The following is a 19,507-nucleotide window of genomic DNA, read 5'->3' on the forward strand; positions in this document are numbered from 1 at the left end:
GAACATATGAGCTGAGAGGACAATGTTCTAGACTAATAGAAGTAGTTCATTGTGTAACATGAACATATGAGCTGAGAGGACAATGTTCTAGACTAATAGAAGTAGTTCATTCTGTAACATGAACATATGAGCTGAGAGGACAATGTTCTAGACTAATAGAAGTAGTTCATTGTGTAACATGAACATATGAGCTGAGAGGACAATGTTCTAGACTAATAGAAGTAGTTCATTGTGTAACATGAACATATGAGCTGAGAGGACAATGTTCTAGACTAATAGAAGTAGTTCATTGTGTGACATGAACATATGAGCTGAGAGGACAATGTTCTAGACTAATAGAAGTAGTTAATTGTGTAACATGAACATATGAGCTGAGAGGACAATGTTCTAGACTAATAGAAGTAGTTCATTGTGTAACATGAACATATGAGCTGAGAGGACAATGTTCTAGACTAATAGAAGTAGTTCATTGTGTAACATGAACATATGAGCTGAGAGGACAATGTTCTAGACTAATAGAAGTAGTTCATTGTGTAACATGAACATATGAGCTGAGAGGACAATGTTCTAGACTAATAGAAGTAGTTCATTGTGTAACATGAACATATGAGCTGAGAGGACAATGTTCTAGACTAATAGAAGTAGTTCATTGTGTAACATGAACATATGAGCTGAGAGGACAATGTTCTAGACTAATAGAAGTAGTTCATTCTGTAACATGAACATATGAGCTGAGAGGACAATGTTCTAGACTAATAGAAGTAGTTCATTGTGTAACATGAACATATGAGCTGAGAGGACAATGTTCTAGACTAATAGAAGTAGTTCATTGTGTAACATGAACATATGAGCTGAGAGGACAATGTTCTAGACTAATAGAAGTAGTTCATTGTGTAACATGAACATATGAGCTGAGAGGACAATGTTCTAGACTAATAGAAGTAGTTCATTGTGTAACATGAACATATGAGCTGAGAGGACAATGTTCTAGACTAATAGAAGTAGTTCATTGTGTAACATGAACATATGAGCTGAGATTACAATGTTCTAGACTAATAGAAGTAGTTCATTGTGTAACATGAACATATGAGCTGAGAGGACAATGTTCTAGACTAATTGAAGTAGTTAATTGTGTAACATGAACATATGAGCTGAGAGGACAATGTTCTAGACTAATTGAAGTAGTTAATTGTGTAACATGAACATATGAGCTGAGAGGACAATGTTCTAGACTAATAGAAGTAGTTCATTGTGTAACATGAACATATGAGCTGAGAGGACAATGTTCTAGACTAATAGAAGTAGTTCGGCTCTAACAACACACTCCTTCATAAAATCACATTTATTAAATGATTTGCAATGGCTTACAATGAAGTTTGACAAAATGTAGCTTGCTTTCACTGAAGACTCACCCTCGTTGTTCAGTTTAACAAATACTATTTTTCAATTCAAGTAGCTTGTCAGCTCTTGTTTTCCAGCGTAATAGTTTAACATTATTTTTATAATTTTTTAGGTGGCCAAGGGGCTGCATGCGGCCCCCGAACACCCAGTTTGACATGCCTGTTCTAGACTAATTGAAGTAGTTAATTGTGTAACATGAACATATGAGCTGAGAGGATAATGTTCTAGACTAATTGAAGTAGTTCATTGTGTAACATGAACATATGAGCTGAGAGGACAATGTTCTAGACTAATTGAAGTAGTTCATTGTGTAACATGAACATATGAGCTGAGAGGACAATGTTCTAGACCAGTGATTCCCAAAGTGGTCTATATAGACCCCCAGGGGTCTACGAAAGTGAAAAAGTAAATTGGGGGTCTATGAGATGTCCATGGGGGTCTATGACTTTAATGCTCACACCCCATTAATGTAACTATTTCAAACACTTATAAATGATTTGTACCTTAGTTATAAATATCCACCGGTTTGTTCGAAAGTAAAATAGTTGTATTTAATTTCAATACTTATTTAAATAGTTAATTTTGTCTACATGTAAGTAATGTTTAACAAAAAGAAATCTTGATTTTAAAGCGTTGATTATTTATTTTCTTGGTAAATAAGCGATTGTCTATAATAAGAGCCTTTTTATGACCATATGAAACCAATTACACTCGAGGATTATTTGAGAAGATGCCACCCTGATAAAAAGAGAAAAGTGAGAAAAAAATGTCAGAATAGATCCACAAAATTTTTCTTCAACATCAAATAGAAAAGATGGTGGTTTGTGAGCGTCTTACAAGATCTCTATACCTATAGCCAAATACGGAAAACACTATAGATAAAACATTAATTTTACCAGCCGTTGAAATAGTTTTAAAAACTGTTTTACACAAACCTTCATCTGATATTATGAAACGAATTTCTTTTAGTAACACTACAGTTCAAGGGCACATCGGTGGGATGAGCATTAAACTGCAAACTGCCTAATGGTCTTCAACTCCATATTTTTCCCCAGGGCTGACCCACAATTTCTTTTCCATGTTTGGGTGTAAAGCTGCAAAGCAGCAGAGGTTTGAATTCTATTTTCCTTCGGCTAGGTAGGCTGCCCGAAGCTTACTGGTTTAGGTGCCTTTGCCCCTTCTCCTGTTAATGAAAACAGCTCCGCAGGCTCAATATTTGAGCCAAACATGAAAGATCAAGAAATACACGAGAAACTCTTTGCGAAAACTTTTACAATAATACATAAGGCAAATTAATAAACTAATATTTAATGTTTGAAGGACTACTTCATAGAAGAACGAATTCCTATATGAAACAATATCCGTAGAAAGGGATGAGGAACATACAAAAAAAAACAACATTTCCAATGTGCATGGTGATTGCAGCAATACATATTAATTGTTATTTTAATAGGTTTAAATTTGAATTATATCTGTAAAAAAGATAGATCTAACTTATGATGTAGCTTTACATTACTTTTCACTCTTTGACTCACTGCAATTAGAAATTAGTTTAAAAAATTAGTTTGTGAATGTGCAAAAATGCAATATAAGTTAAGCAGGGGGTCTACCAAAAATCAGAAAACATGGCAAGGGGTCTACGAGACAAAAAAGTTTGGGAACCACTGTTCTAGACTAATAGAAGTAGTTCATTGTGTAACATGAACATATGAGCTGAGAGGACAATGTTCTAGACTAATTGAAGTAGTTCGTTGTGTAGGGAAACCAATGACTTTGTACAAGCAAACAATGATTTGATCAAACTGTATTCTACTCCCATAGAACAGTTTTACTTATACAAGTTGCTTTACCAACAATATGGTAATGTGCTTACATTGGAAGGTAACAAAAAAAAAGTTCATTGTTTTGTAATCTATTAATTAAATATTTACAAAAACAAACAAAAAATACTCACTATAAACAATGCAAGCTTATCATAAGGAAAGTTTATCAACAAACTGTTAGTAAATATAAAGTTTTTAACATGTGCAAACTATTTAGGTAGAATCCTTGTAGTCAAAGTTTGTATTTATAATGGATTCTTATAATCTCATTGAATGTATCATTATATCATAACTTCCTAGAGAACTTGAGCTCTGAATAGTATTTATATGTTATATTTGTATGGAAAAATTGTATGCAATGTCAATAAACTTTGAACTACTTTTCAAAAAAAGAAAACACTGTTTTGGTTAGACATTGACTCTTTAGGATGAAACTTTCATTAGAATACAATGAAAACTTTTAAGTCTTTGAATGCTTTACTCATTTGGTTAAAATACTTCTTAAAATTTAAATTCTTCATTTTTTTTTACACTTAAATTGGTGCTAATCAATGTGTTTTTCAACTTGGATCAATAAAATTGAGGTAATTACAGACCAATGACAATTGCTTCAATAGGAAACTAAAAAAAAACATTAGTCAAAACATTATAATGTCTTTCCAGCAGAGTACATAGAGGTAAGACCAACCAATTTTCAGGAAGCATTACAACTGTAGGGTTTCTTTCCAGTCAAGTCAACTCCTAATAGAAAAGATCAACAACTAAGTGTTCAAGAGTAAGACACTTCTGATAGCTAGTTACTGAGTTCTTCATAATAGTCTTTATGTTAGCCTCAACATTTATTAAGAATATGAAGGTGTCTGTGATATTTTGGTTAGTATTTTATGTTGGACAACATTTTATGTTAGGTGAAGGATTGTCAAGTCTAATTAGAAACAAAATGTTTACCATCTATATCTTGATCACGAAGTTTGGTGACTATGTCACTGCTGTCTTCTAGACTTCTGCTTCTTTTCTCTTCAGAACTTGATTTACACTCTGCTGGAAAGAAAATCAAACACCAAGGTCAAGTTCAAAACATTTACTTTGAATAAGAATTAATATTATCAAATATTTTAAATTAATAAACATATAACATTTTGTAAAACTAAATGAAGGTTTTAGCTGATTCTATAATATATAAATGACCTTGGATTGACATGAGATGACTTACCCCCAGCCAATGAGACATTAATTTGAATTGGGTCAGTCTTCTTAAAAGCCAGTTTGGACAGTGAGTCCTTCTCTTCTTCCAAGATGTCACTTGATTCCTTATCAAACTTACTATCTTGTTTTCTCAATCTCATTTCCACTGAGCGTGGAAGACTGAAGCTTCGCTTCTCTTCATCTGGTGATCTGACACTGGTCTGCAATTGGCTGTCCACAGCAGGAGGCAAAGATTTTTGTTTGTGCAGTTCTTCCTTAGCATGGATATGCTTTTTATGTTTTGTTACCTACAGAATAAAAATTATCATTTTCATTTTTCTAGCTTTTAAGAATTATAATCTTTTTATATTCTGCTCTCCACAGAAAACAATTTCTTGTTAAGTAGTCAAAGTAAAATAGTTTCAAAACAAAAAGGGGATTGAAAAACAAAACTTGCCTCCCTTGATCTTTTATTTTCCTCTTCCGGTGTTTCATCATCATCACCCCAGTCCCACTCTGGTGTGTTAGGGTCAGGGGAATGTGGGTGAAACTTAAATTTGGTCTTCTGCTTGCTACAAACAATGGTCTGGGAAGAGACACAATGTAAAACTATACCAAACACTGTGGTGTTGGTTAACACATGAAACAAATGAAGTCAAACTAATAGAAACAAAACTGAGTGAAAATCTAATAGAATCAAATACAATAGAAACAAACTCAAAAAAGGATTTACATCTGACTGGCTCTCCTTTTTAATGACTGTTTCTTGGACCTGTGCAAACAAATCAGCTTCTACTAAATCTCCAAGCTCTTCTTGTTTAATGTTATCTGGTACAGAGGCACATTGTCTGAGTGGAGTAGGCAGTTCTAATACATCTTGAACTGCAGCCTCTGCAACTTCTTCCTGATTTTCTGGAATGATGACTGGTGTTGTGGCTTCCTAAACATTAATTACAGTGTTTATAATAATGTAAACAAGAGGAATAACAAAATCAGCAATCTAAACTGATCTATTAAGTAAATGTCAAAGCATTGACATACACTATAAACCTCTCTGTTAGGCTTGGGTCTAAAGCCCATTCCTTTTGGCTCTGAAGTCATTTCATCACAGGATGTATAGGCTCCAGGACTGAAGTGAAGTTCAATATGAAATCTATCATCAGATCCTTCATCCTAACAAGAAGGATGAAAAATAGCAATAACAATAGCAGTAAGACAAATTTCCATATGGACAATAAAGATTATTATTATTATTATTATTATGTTAGAAATGAACGAGTAGTCATTCTCTGGCGCTGCCAGGGTCGAGTTTCGCTAAAGAGAAACAAAATTCATCGTAGTCCCTTTAACAGTTTCCACTGAGGAATTTTCTGGTGATGTGGCAGGTCTGCAGCAGTACCGCCCTCTGACAGGCAACGAAGATGTTCCTAGGAATGTTAAGGGCCTTGAAGGTGTCTGTGAGGTCAGTTCTTATTATCCCCTCGGTTGATATAACAATGGGGTATATTGTTATTTTGGACAATTTCCATTTTTTATTGTTATTTAGGACAATTTCCATAGACGCTTAATCTCCAAGCCTAGGTTCCCATATTTTCTTTGTTTTTCTATCTCAGTTTTTCTTAAATTATGAGACAGTGGTACGGTTTTTTCTTTTTTATCGATGAACAGCAGATCTGGACGATTGAAATCTACCGTTTTGTCGGTCAGAATAGGCCTATCCCAGTATAGCAGATGTTCAGTAGACTCGAGAACCTCTTGAGTATATATAATAAGAGGGAGTGTCCTTACCGATCAATTTGTACGTCAAAGCCAGGTGTTGGTGTATTAACTTTGCAACTTGGTTATGGCGACCCAGGTAGGCTGATTCTGATAGGGCTGGACATCCTGCCATAATGTATTCAATCGACTCGCCCACATTTCCACATTTTCGGCATTTGCCTTCAAATTCTATGTTGGTGTTTGTTGCCTTGCCCTTTTAATGCTTATGATGCCACACTTATCCAGGCCAAAAGACATACAGATATCGTCACTAAAGCATTTTACCGTTTTGATTAAGGTGTGTAATTTTTGCTCGGTTTCTGCATATAGCTTTAGATCATCCATGTATAATAAGTGGGACACACATTTTGTACATTTAGTGTCAACCCTAAAACCGTTTCTAGAGTCTTGGAGTAATGTGAGGATTAATCGCTAGGCAGAACCAGAGTGGAGATAGTGAGTCACCCTGGTATATACCTCTTCTTATGTGCACAGAACCTAGTTTATCACGATTAAGGTGCAGGTTTATCTTCCAATTATTCATACAGACTTTCAATAGTTGTTTTATTCTTGGGTTGATTCTATGAATATCCAGGGTTTTTAATAGCCAATCATGCGAAACTGAATCGAAAGCTTTTTTGTAGTCGATGTAACACATGTGTAAATTTCTCTTTCTTCTATTAGCTTGATGCAATATAATACCATCTATAGTTAGCTGTACTTTACAGCCCATCGACTCTTCAATGCAACCTTGTTGTTCTTCTGCTAGTAGCTTATGGGCAGAACAAAATTTATACATTTTACTTTTTAAAAGTGAAGTTCTTAGTTTATACACCACTGACAGACAAGTGATAGGGCGATAGTTTGATGGTTGGTTCGGATCCCCTTTTTTGGGGAGGAGAGATGTTCTCCCTTCAGTGAGTTCTAACAGCATTGAAGACGGTTCTGATATTAGCTCGTTAAAACTTGATGTTAGTGGTGCATGTACGGCTGTAAGTTTTTTCAGCCAAAAGTTGTGTATATTGTCCGGTCCAGGAGCAGTCCAGTTGTGGGTTTTTGATATAGCTGCTGAGACTTTCTCAGCTGTGAAATCCTCATCAGGCATTTCTGGTATTATGTTGTTTTTAGTTTGGATTTCCTCGATCCAGTCAGCCTGCACATTGTAATGTAGCGGGTCGGACAAAAGCGCCGCCCAGTAGTCAGTAAAGGAGCCGTGTTTAGTGCTATCAATGGTTTGAATTTTGTCAGCACCATTATCAGCTAGTTTACGGAAGAACTGTTTTCTCATGTGCTGAAATAAAGCGTTATGCTCCTTTCTTTTGGTGGTTTCGTTGTAGCGCTTTAACCTAGCTCCCTTTAGTTTAGCTTTCTGTCTCAGAGTATCTTTCAAACATAAGAGTCGTGCGTGGCTATCACAGTCCGTCAATTTGATTCCAGTTGTTCTTAGTATTGTCTTCATTTTGTTAAGTATTTTCGCGGAATGGTTGTTTCCCAGATATTGTCCAATTGTATCCATTTGGCTCCTCAGTTGATTAATATTGTCTTCAAGGCTCCTTTTCCATGCTGGCACATGTTGATTTGGTCTCTGATTAATTGGGCCTAGCTCGAAGGTCTTTTGTCCAGAAAGCTCCGTGACAGCCACAGCGGCGCAGTATATAGCGAGGTGTGTCTCAACCAAGTTTCTTGGTGTTTCAAAATTTATTATTAACTAGTATAGGAAACAAAGAGCAGACATATATTTAGGCACAGGGACATCTATAAACCCACATAGACTTTTCCAAATTGATCAAACCATTGTAAATGAAAGTGGAGGCATTCAGTGCTAATTGTTAAACAAGTAAAATATAAAAAATCCTTTTTTAAAACAAAATAAAGCTTAGCTAAAGGGGAAGAACTCCATCTTTAATACTATATATATCAGTAATGTACAAGTTATTTCACTTATTCAATATCAAACAAAATAATTAATTACCAACAATTAATTAACTGAGTATTTTTGTTTATTGATTCATGTTTTGTTGGGTACAATAAATAATTGTTTAAAGTATCAACTTGATCAGAGAATGCAAAAGGGAGAAATAATGTTAATAATTATTTCAGGAGACTAAACCCAACAAATTTAACCATATATGTGAATACTGAAGTAATAGTTTCCCTTGTTGCTATTAAACAAAACAAAGAATTACCACTTTGTATAATTGATTTTTTTTTAGTCATTTATTACTTGTCTATGTCAAAGTGCAAAGTTTCAGCTTGATCCGAGAATGGGTGTTGAAGAAATAATGTGTACACACTTTTTACCAGACAGACAGAATGAGTTGATATAAGCTTTGTAAAAATAAAAAAAGAGACTAAACAGAAGTAGAGGTAAGAGGACAGAAACCTGTTACAAAACTGAACCATAAATGAGGAAATATAAATATAAATAATAGAAATCTGAATAGATAAACTGAAGATACAGAAACACAAAGAAACAATTTGGTTCATGAGCTCAAAAGTTGCTGCAATATCTCCAGGTAATAAATAGGAGTTATGGAAACAAATGAAGATTTAAAAATAAAACAAGAAAATGGTGGAGAAAGCCGCAAAATACAAACTGTTTATTTGCGGAAATGTTGAATGTAGAATGTCAGGAATAATATTGCAGAATATATGGGAAATAGAAAAAATTCCAATTAAAAGTTAAGCTTAAGTATCAAACAACATGAAAATGAACTGTAACCATTGTGCTGAGGACTGCAAACAAAATCTTAGGAAGAATAAGATTATATTCAAGAACAGGCCCATTTATATACAGAGGATCTTGCATAGACATTTTTACTCTGAAACATATGATTAAATAGAGAAATAGAATAATAAAGTAAACATTGTTTTGATCAATTTAGAAAAAGCATGACAGTGTTCCTTGGGAAAGTGCCCTAAGAGATATAAAATCACATATGTGTGTGTATACGTAATTAATCTTCATTACATTCTGAGCTTTCATACTTAGTACCCTATTATAGGTTCTGTGTGTCATGTAGCAGACTGGGCAAGTTTATTTTATGATACCTGGAGGTCAATTAACTAATCCTACAACCCTTTACATCATCTGCCCTATAGACCACAAGGTCTGAAAGGGGAGCTTTACTTTTTTTTTACGTACAACTCCTCCAACATCTCACATCACCTTTCCAAGAATCAATTACACATCACCATAAAAGGCAATTACATCAAGAGATGCAGAGACAACTTGTGGTGTCATCTGATCACGTGATTGGGCGTGGTTTCCCGGGGTTTTGTTTAAGCTGAGCTAGACACATCAATTGGTAGATGGAACTTAGAGAGACAAGTTGCATAATTTTCAGTTGTAGAATTAATATATTTGTTTGAACCTGTTTGATAACGAGCTTGGAAGAAGATATTCAATTGATACAGTTTCATTTGTACACTTTGTATATTGTGAGTGATTCCTAGCTCCTGAATTAAAGTTTTGTTTGAATTAAAGGATCTTCATTATTTGAATTTCTTAAGATATTTAGATCTAGAGTCTATATCTATATAAGAATCCCCAGCATCACAGAAACATACTGTGACATAGTCACTTAGTGTAAAGGTAGACACCCAAGCTTTATTTCCAGTATTTAAAACTAAAATAATGCATATTCTGAGGTATCTACAGTGCTTAATTTTGCTACTCTTCTATTAAAAAATTGTAGGTCAAAAAAGAAATCTGGAATTTACTGCACTTTATTAATGGAGCCTAGCTACTGGTAGAAAATGGTAACAATAGTTTTATTGTAGTTTTTTATTGGAGGGGGAAAGGGTAACCACAAAACCCCTTTGGCTACACTCACGAAATTTAGTAATTGCAGCTTTGTTTTTCCTTTTGTTGGAAAGGAAAGGGGGGGGGGGGGGGTTAAACTCAAAACACTCTGCAAAGGGCGGGGGGGGGGGGGGGGGGGGGGGGGGGAATGGGGGTTAAGCTTGAAATCCACCTTGGCTATGCTCATAGAATTTGGTGACTGTTTTTTGCTTTACTTATATTGAAAAGGGTATTTTTTAACATAAAAAAAAACTCTTGGTGGGCAAGGGGATTAAACTCAATCCGCCCTCCTTGGCTATGCTTATGGAATATGGTGACTTGTTTGATTATTTCTGTTGTATTGAAGATGGAGTTTAAAGGTGTAAAATCCCTGAAAGGGGGAATTTCAAACTCACCCCCCCCCCCCGGCTACAACGGGGCAATTATGTTTTAACATAAATAAAATCTCACCTACAAAAAACAAAATTAAAGCTAATTTTATTTTGGGGTGAGTGTTGAGCCCATGGGGAAGGATGCATTCTATCGATCCCATTCTGCTTGTTTATTTATTGATAATATACAAGGACACTGAGCTTTATTCTGAAGACTTGGATTATGCAGCAGCTCTAAATAAGCTAGCATACATAAAAAAAGATATTCATCCATAAAATAACAGTTTTGCAGAGTTTGAAGGAATTATAAACCTAACTACATCAGAAAAAACATAAAATAAAGGCCAAAGTAATTAAACCATTCACCATAAAGATTAGAAAAAATGGAAGATCTGTTAATAAAGTGAAGAATGATGTCAAGGACTGGATTGAAGTTTATTGGGAACATAAGAAAGACTAGCAAAATAAAATATTCTTAAAAAGTAATGTAAAAAATGTAAATGATAACTAAGTACAGAAACTATAGATCATTATCAAACTCCTTTTGAGTGAGGGCTTGAGAGGCTCTCCTGCAAAAGCTCTGGCCAGACAGTTGTAGCTAATGTCTACAGTAGTCACAAAAAAGTAACATTTAAAAAATATTTGCTATTTTTTAGAACAGGCTAAAATAACTGAGACCTATGACATACAATACACAAGTACCTCAACCCCAAATAGAAAATGCTGACAATGAACAAACATTACTAGCTGCATTAGGGAATAATGCTATATATTTTTAAAATGTGTGGAGTGGTGTCCCCATGACAAAATTGCTTGTTTCCAACAGAATGCTGAGACTTACTTGGGCAGGGTCTTCAAACATCATCAGTACAATCTGAGACATATAATTCAGTTCTGCACAGGCTCCAATAAAATCCATTGATCTCTTCCACTGTTCATCTTTTTCTTCCTAAACCAATACAAAGTATAGTGAAGTTAGTCAAATGCAAAATAGGTTATTTGCAATTCATGTGCCCAAGAAGTTGATGCTAGGAGGATTACTTACATCTAAAAAGTCTCCATAGCGCAGCATGTTCAGCAATGAATGAATGTGACTCTCACTTGTGAAATAAAGTCTTGTCCTCACAAATCTTTCAGGGGAAGCTACTCCATTGGAATATCTGAGCATTAAAAACATCCCTTATTCAAAATATACCATTAATCATAAATAAAGCACATTATTACAATATACATATATATATATATATGTAGAGATATTCATGAAGTATTTTGCTTTCTTGTTACAAAATCCTCCGTAGAACTAGTTAATAATTGATCTCAATGTTTAGAACAGTACTTAATGACAAGATTATGGATGACTTTGACCTACAACAGATTTCGTAACAAATCATACTTCAACAAAACCTTTAGTAGCTGTACTTTCATTGTACATTTATAAGTACGAAACATAGCAAATAGAAGTGTCCAATAATACACTAGCTAAAAACTATCTTAGAGTTTAATAATTAAACCATGTTTTTGGATGGAATATGATCAACAGTAAAAGTCAACCATACAATATATGTTTCATAATAAATGTCCAAAGGGTGAATAATTAGACATACAAAATTAACAAATAAAACTAAAAGGTACTTTGAAATAATGGTAAATCACAAAAAAAAAATAAAAATAAATGAAAGTCATGCAGAATAGATCAATAAATAATTGAATTACTAAATATGTTTCTGTTTAAAGCATGCTGCATGATTGGTAGAAACTATTTTTTTTTAATTCAAAACAATTACTGAAAACTAGTCATTATATAAATGTTTAAATAAAGTAATCAATATCAACAATAAGGATAATATTTCTGAGCTTCATATAAATGAAGCTTCATACATAGCCAATATATAGCCAATGCATTGTATTAGGTTTATATTTAGAAATCTAGGGTTAAAAGTTGGGTTTTAAAAGATTAATAAAAAAGGTTGATTTTGAAGATCAAGGTAAAAAAATTTGTTTGGAAAAACTAGGCTAAAACTATTCAAGTTGAATGAATCAGTTCAAAACTTTTAGGTTAGGATTGGGCATCAAAAGAAAATAAACAGAATAATGTTTGACTACAAAAATACAAAACTGTTTGTATACGAAGCGCAACTAAAAAGTTAGCAGACATACCATGCAATCACATGATCATAACCACTGTGTAAAAACAAGCTGGATACAGAATTACCTCAGCAAGAAAATATTTAGTACTTAAAGCAGCAGAATAAAAAAAAAAGTAAGAAAAAAATCCCTAGTTTGATTTTAAGGAGAAAATTACATTGAAATACTAAAAAAAAAAGGGGGGGGGGAGCCAAATTTGGAACCAAAATGACCATTTAAAGGATTATCAATTAATATAGGCTATTTTAGTCTCATACAAATAATTAAAGAAACCTTAGTGTCACACAAATATTTGAGGACTATGACAAGTTAGTCTTATACAAATAATTAAAGATACTTTAGTGTCACACAAAAATATATGACAATGATGACAATTTAGTCTTATACAAATAATTCAGAGCTATGATAGTTGAATCTTCTTCAAATGAAAGATATCACATCTAATGAGCTAACACAATGTTTTCTCCTTGAATGTATTACAGATATGAAAAACAACAAAGAAACAGTGTTGAAATGATCATTTTAAACAGAATGTATAATCCCAAAAGTAAATGGTATTTCTCCAGATACAATGATTCTATTATCATAAAATTGTAGTTATTGTAAGTATAATTACTATATAACCACAACTGAACTGATCCAAATGTTTCTACTTGTCTACATTGATAGCGCTGGTATCAGATATGTGACAAGGGCTATGCATTAGTTGTATAAATTATTTGAATATTTCAAGGCAATATTAGTAATGCCTCAGACAAATAATGAGGTCAATACTTCTCTTGTCTACAAAGTAAGTGAAAATAATTTTCAAGAAAACATATGTGTGTGTGTTTGGAGGGGGGGGGGGGAAGAAGAAAGAAAAATTGTCCAGCTTGTTATCACTAAATTGAATCAAGAAATAAAATATACAACCAGACAGAAAGCCAAACAAAATCCCCAATTAAGTCAGGAAGCATAGGAAGCAAGAGTAAATAAGAGAAATGAAAGAAAAGCTAATAATGTGAAGAACCAAAGACAACAAAGCTAATGAGCTGACAAAACGAAAGTCTAAATAATATATGACAGTCAACATCTTCTTGTGAAAATTATGTATAAAGATAAAATGAATGAGAAAGAAATTTTAAAATATTTGTATGACATAATGCTAATCCTTAATAAAAAAAACTTTTTTTTTCACTTTGAAATCTTTTAAAATGCATTGCCAAGAATATAAATAATCACAAATGATCCACACAGTTTAAGACTGGGTTTAATAAAGCTGCTAATCAACCACACTTTAAGGAAATACTGGATATAAAAAAGAACACTCTCTGTCAGTATGTTTCACTAAATGAGACCTACAACTAGGGTAAGAGTGAAACAAAGGTCTCAATCAAATAATTTTCACTATGCATGAGCACTTGGAACAGAATGAAATAGACACGTATATGAAAAGTATGTTATTTAAGAACCACTTTGAAAATATTTGATTGCCAATTGTAATTTCTACACACACTAACAATAATAAACACAAACACCAGTGTTCAACTTAATCAACATCAGAAGTAATGGTCAAATCGTAAAAATTCATTAGCTTTATCATGTAGAGACTCCTGCAATAAAAGCACACCATCACAAGTCACAAAGTGTCTTATTTATTGCTAGAAAAGTTTGGGTTCATACTTAGAAAATTAATTTGGAGTGGCTGAAACACATAAGAAGAAATGATTTCTTGAGCAAAGTCAACTATAAAGGTGCTGTGGGAAAGCATGCAGCTATACATAGTCATCAGAAGCTGAAAAGACCATGTATTGTGAAACATGTCTAAGGTCAAGTAAGTGAGTGAATTCCTCTTTAAATGGTACATCACATAATTCTAAAGGCTATTTTTTGTTGTTCATTGAAGATGATGCAGTTCAGAATAATCTTAAAAACTGACTTCAACTCTCAGTTCTAATGATGACATTTGTGAAATGTAAAGCTGGTTGGTTACTCAACTGAGAGAGAAATGGAAGGCTTATAGATCAGCAGGGAAAACATGATGAAGAGAGAGAAATAAACTCCAATAGACTCTGTATGCTGGCCTCTGTATACCATTCTTTTATAATGAACACATTTATGGTTGTAATGGTTTTGAAAGAAATGTTTATCATGCATAAAAGTGAAACAATATTGCTGTTGTAGTTTCTGAATCTTTGAATATAGAAGCCACACTGTATGCAGCTCACAAACTTTTAAATTTAAAACTAAATAATCCTTCTCTGTCAAAGTGATAAACTAAAAAAAAGCAATGTTTATATTAATTAATCTTGAAATCTGTCAAAGTGATGAGCTTTAAAAAAATGCTTTTAAGATAATATGTTTGAAAACTGAAAAAGTCAACCTGCAAAAATTAAACTGTAATAAACAAAAAATTGGCTTAGTACAATCAATCTGTGATGTTAAGTGCTAGGAAAAAAAATAATTATATTATTGTCTTGTAAATAAGCTAATGACTTGATGGCTAGTGTTATGCTGTTTCACATACGACTAATTAGTACATCCAGCTAAACACTATTACCATTCTATATAAGACAACAACAATCTGATATGAACATTGGAATCCAAAAGTTGTTTTCATGAATGGCTTCAACACACATTTGACATCAAAACAAACCTTTGCAAAGGAAAAAATAACTTATCAAAAGTAAAATTATACACTTATTCCTTTGTTGAATTGCTGAAAACTGAATTCAACAAAATGAAGTGAAATTGAGACATAACTGATCTTTTTTGGCAATTACATTTTGTAGATTTGAGCAACTATAGAACTTGTGCATGTTTTTCTGAACCCCAAGAAAAAAAAGAAGGAACTAAATTGTCAAGAAAATGTTGGGATAATTTCATGCAATTGTTATTTCTGGACTTTGAAATCAAGATGAACTGGTTTCATTGAGATAGTTACACTGTAGGATGAAGCCAGGGTTTAAAGATATTTAGTTGCCACCAAGTGTTATGTAGAACTGAATGCATTATGTTTAAGTCTATTCAACAGATTCTTCTTTTTCCATTGTTCATATATTTAACAGCTGCCTTTTATAACATTTTGTTTACTTAAAATTTGTATTTCCATTAAATTTACATAACCTGAATTTCAGAGTAAAATTCATAAAGGAGCTATACTCAAAATGAACAGTTGAATATTACAAGTCTTCTAAAACAAGACTTTTAGTTGGCGTTTCAACTTTGGCAGATGCAATAAATTAATAGAGAGTTTCAATTTCAAAATTCTGAGTTGAGAAAAACTCTAGAATGCTAACAATGGAAGAAGTGGCACTGATCAAACATGCTGCTCTGTCACAAAAGATCATAGCAACTAAAGTTGTTTCTACAAAATAATAAACATCAGGGTGGCAACCAGTGTAAGCCAAGTGCACAATGAATTTGAAATGACTGATGATGATTGGAGCTCTAATCACCTATTTAAAATGTCGATATCGTTGGATTCATGGAGAATGAACTGAATTTGCCTGAAAGAAAAAGGAATGAACTATTGTCAAAGCTGTACTAGAGACGAAAGTTGGAGTGACATTCAAGTTGACATATCTTTCAATTCAAATATTAGACAGAGCAGTTTGATATTGTGGTGAATGCTTAAAAGATAAATTTCAAGAATTTATATTCACATTATTTCAACAATCAAACCATGTATATTTATAGAAGTCACTCACTTTAGTCAAGAGTAAGCATAAGATTAGATAGAAATGTCAGTTGGTTCACTTACACTTTAGTCACATAAATAGTTTTGTTACAAACGGATTCTTTAAATTATAAATTATATATCTTTTAAGATTTTTTTCTTGTGTATTTAAAATACAATTATGTGACAGTAAATGTAAAACTAATTAAATTTCATGGCAGCTCTGGAATTAGAAGTTTTGACATTATTTGGCAAAAATAAAATCAGGAGTACAGGTGAGGTTAAACCCAAAGATTCAACACACAAATAGTGTTTAATATATTTGTAGAAACAGTAGCATAATTAGAATAAGAAAATGTTATTTTAAAATTCAGAGACTATAAAATTGATTCCTGTACTTTGAAGTGACTCCATTATATTGACATTGTGTAGGGACAACAATAGGTAAACTAAATTTCCAAATGCCACTATCTCTAAAATATATTCATTTCCAAAATAGTCACATAAAGATAAAAGAAAAACAAAGAAGAAACACCAATGACAACAAGTGATCAGAGGTACAAAAGTGCCATACTTAGAGTCTAGCCGAGTGGTACTTTCATCAGTCGTCTGTTCATTAATACATTGAAGGAGGTCACAGCGAATCTTACGCAGCAGAGGTGTGCAATAGTTTTGGCCAATGTGGAGTCTCTCTTCTTTGGTGATACCATATTCCTGAGGACAGAATGGTTTTAAAAAAGTTAATGGATAAAAACAATGGGAATATACCTATAGACATATATACAAAATAAATATAGACATTTAGACTAAATGTAGGCTCAAGAAGCTGTGATAATTATGCATAATTCTTTACATTAGACATTATAATACAGTGAACTAATGACTTACCTGAGGTATAATAATGTCAGCCAAAGCTTTTGAACACATAAATAATTCTTGAGCTCTTTTAAACTGAAGAGTTTTTTGGTTATGTTGAAGGTCATATTTGATGCAGTCATAGATGTCTGGGATTTTACTGATATCAAAACGATTATTTTTCAATCTGAAATCTTTCTCAAGCTTTGCCCACCTTCTAATCAACAGTTCCCAGGATTCCCCATTGAACAAAGTCAGATCTAAGGAAAAAAAAAAATGGCATGAGTGTTTTTTGGATAAAAATTTCTTAAGAGCAAAGCTTGTCCTAATGATTTAGATAAATTAAAAATGTTTGTCCCAATATTTGTTACAGTTCTAATGAAATGTACTCTTACCTCTAGATTTAAGTTCCATTTTGAGACAACGTATACGAGAAGTGATTTCTTTAATCATGTCATGCACTCTGACACACATTTGAAATGGGTTCTTTACAAACTGCATAGCATTCACTAAAGAGATGCTGTTGGTAGCAGCCAACTGAATATAAATGAAGAAACAATGAGGTATCAAATGGTATTTACAACTATTTCTAAACAAAAAGAAATGTTCAATCTTACTTTTTGATAATCCTCAACTGTAAATTCTCTGTCTTGATTGAAGATATCTTTTAATTTCTCTTTTACTCTGTACAAATGTAAACAAAATATTTGCTTTAACTAAATTAGGACATTATTGTTTATGTACTAGAAAGACAATCTGATAAGGAGGGACCCATTCATTTAGTCACACAACATATACTGCATTCTATGCTTATCTGCGTAACATTTAGGACAGCTGAACTGAAATATATTTTTTATTCTACTGCCAGTAAAAGGCATACTAGTAAATTGAATAATTCCCTTATTATTATTCTCACAATAACTCATTCCATCTAAGTTTGTTGTATAAGATTGAAGATGGTTTTAAATGCATCACATCTGAAAAAGTGCTAATAAACAAATCCAGATGTATTTTAATGCTAGTCAAATTAAAAACAAATTTCTAGAGTTAACTACCTAACAGCTAAACGTCATAGGAAACCAAATTATGCAACAATATATTCAGTCAATCATTTCATGCATTAAGGAATGAAAACCACAAATTTGTTCTAGTATATTGAAACCAAATGTACTGTCAAATTCAATGGAGCCCAATCAGCACCTTTTGAGGTTTGCAGTGGTGTCAAGCAGGGATGTTCGCTCGCACCTACTCTGTTTGGCATATTCTTCTCGTGTCTACTGCATTATGCGTACAATGACATAAACTAAGGTGTGTTTCTCCATACAAGATCCTCTGGAAAACTATTTAATGTATTAAGGCTGCGGGCAAAAACCAAGGTTAGGAAGCTACTCATCAGGGAACTCCTGTATGCTGATGATGCAGCAATTGTGGATGATTCTGATATTCAGCTACAGTCCCTGGCTGACAAACTATCTGCTGCTTGCCAGAAGTTTGGCTTAAACATCAGTCAAAGCAAGACTAAGATACTTGTCCAAAATACAAAAACTGCACCTCAAGTAAGCATTAATGGCCAACCACTAGAAATTGTTGATCACTTTTGTTACCTTGGCTCCATCATATCCAACAACACTCTATTGGATAAAGACATAAACAACAGGATAGCCAAGGCAATGGCCACCATGTGATGGTTGCAGAAAAGAGTCTGTGTCGGACCTGTGTGTTGAGCACCTTGCTGTACGGAAGTGAAACATGGTCAACCTACTCATGGCAGGAAAAAAAGCAGAATGTCTTCCACCTCCGATGCCTAAGGCGGATCTTTAAAATAAGGTGGCAAGATAAGATAACCAATGAGAAAGTGCTACAAAGAGCAGGGTGCCAGGACATCCGCTCTGTTATCAGCAGCAGATGCATTGGCTGGCTTGGCCACGTTCGTAGAATGCCAGTAGGTCGACTTCCACAGGACATCCTGTATGGCGATCTAATAGAAGGCAGGAGAGCCGCTGGTCGTCCACTTTTACGTTATACTGATATATGCAAACACGACATGAAGCTCTTCAAAATCGACACTGGCAACTGGGAAGAGGTGGCATTGGACAGATCCACATGGAGAGAGAGCATAAAGGAAGGGTCACGGATTGCAGATGTCATACACAACAGAAGCAGAAATAAGGGTGAAAATGCAATGGCGCCTGGTGATTATATATGCCCAACCTGTGATCGCAGCTGTGTATCAAGGATTGGCCTCTTTAGTCACACAAAAGTTGCAAAGGGAAAAGATCGTCTCTCGAGACGTAAAATGCCACAGACACATTGAATAAGAAATGTGCCTTTACCTTTGTGACTACTTAAATTAGGTTGAGTTTTTTTGTATTTGTAAATTGTAGGTCAGTGTTATTGTTATGCTTCTTTACTTTTTAGTCTTCTGTCCTGGAGTGCCTCTAGGTTTAGAGATTTCAATAATGGTGTCAAAAGTGAATGTTCATTGGTTATAAACCTCAAGACTACT

The 19,507-nt window shown here is 33.6% G+C and overlaps 1 protein-coding gene across 19 annotated transcripts in view; it reads right to left on the reverse strand.

Annotated features, from left to right (window-relative positions):
* The window catches only part of LOC106071338 (inositol hexakisphosphate and diphosphoinositol-pentakisphosphate kinase 2-like), a 77,111-nt gene that overhangs the window by 23,003 nt on the left and 34,601 nt on the right, over positions 1-19,507 (reverse strand). For 14 of the 19 annotated variants that reach the window (XM_056005755.1, XM_056005753.1, XM_056005749.1 and 11 more), the window contains 12 exons: positions 17,619-17,685; positions 17,397-17,538; positions 17,035-17,261; positions 16,721-16,860; positions 15,926-15,976; positions 11,389-11,503; positions 11,185-11,292; positions 5,451-5,582; positions 5,143-5,349; positions 4,867-4,995; positions 4,438-4,717; positions 4,173-4,265 (listed from right to left, as the gene is read on the reverse strand). In XM_056005755.1, coding sequence (XP_055861730.1) covers positions 4,173-4,265; positions 4,438-4,717; positions 4,867-4,995; positions 5,143-5,349; positions 5,451-5,582; positions 11,185-11,292; positions 11,389-11,503; positions 15,926-15,976; positions 16,721-16,860; positions 17,035-17,261; positions 17,397-17,538; positions 17,619-17,685 — 1,691 coding nt within the window. The remainder of the gene's footprint in view (positions 1-4,172; positions 4,266-4,437; positions 4,718-4,866; positions 4,996-5,142; positions 5,350-5,450; positions 5,583-11,184; positions 11,293-11,388; positions 11,504-15,925; positions 15,977-16,720; positions 16,861-17,034; positions 17,262-17,396; positions 17,539-17,618; positions 17,686-19,507) is intronic. The other 5 variants (XM_056005757.1, XM_056005748.1, XM_056005767.1 and 2 more) reach the window with 2 other exon arrangements.

The sequence above is a fragment of the Biomphalaria glabrata genome, chromosome 12, assembly GCF_947242115.1.
Source record: "Biomphalaria glabrata chromosome 12, xgBioGlab47.1, whole genome shotgun sequence".
Classification (NCBI taxonomy): domain Eukaryota; kingdom Metazoa; phylum Mollusca; class Gastropoda; family Planorbidae; genus Biomphalaria; species Biomphalaria glabrata.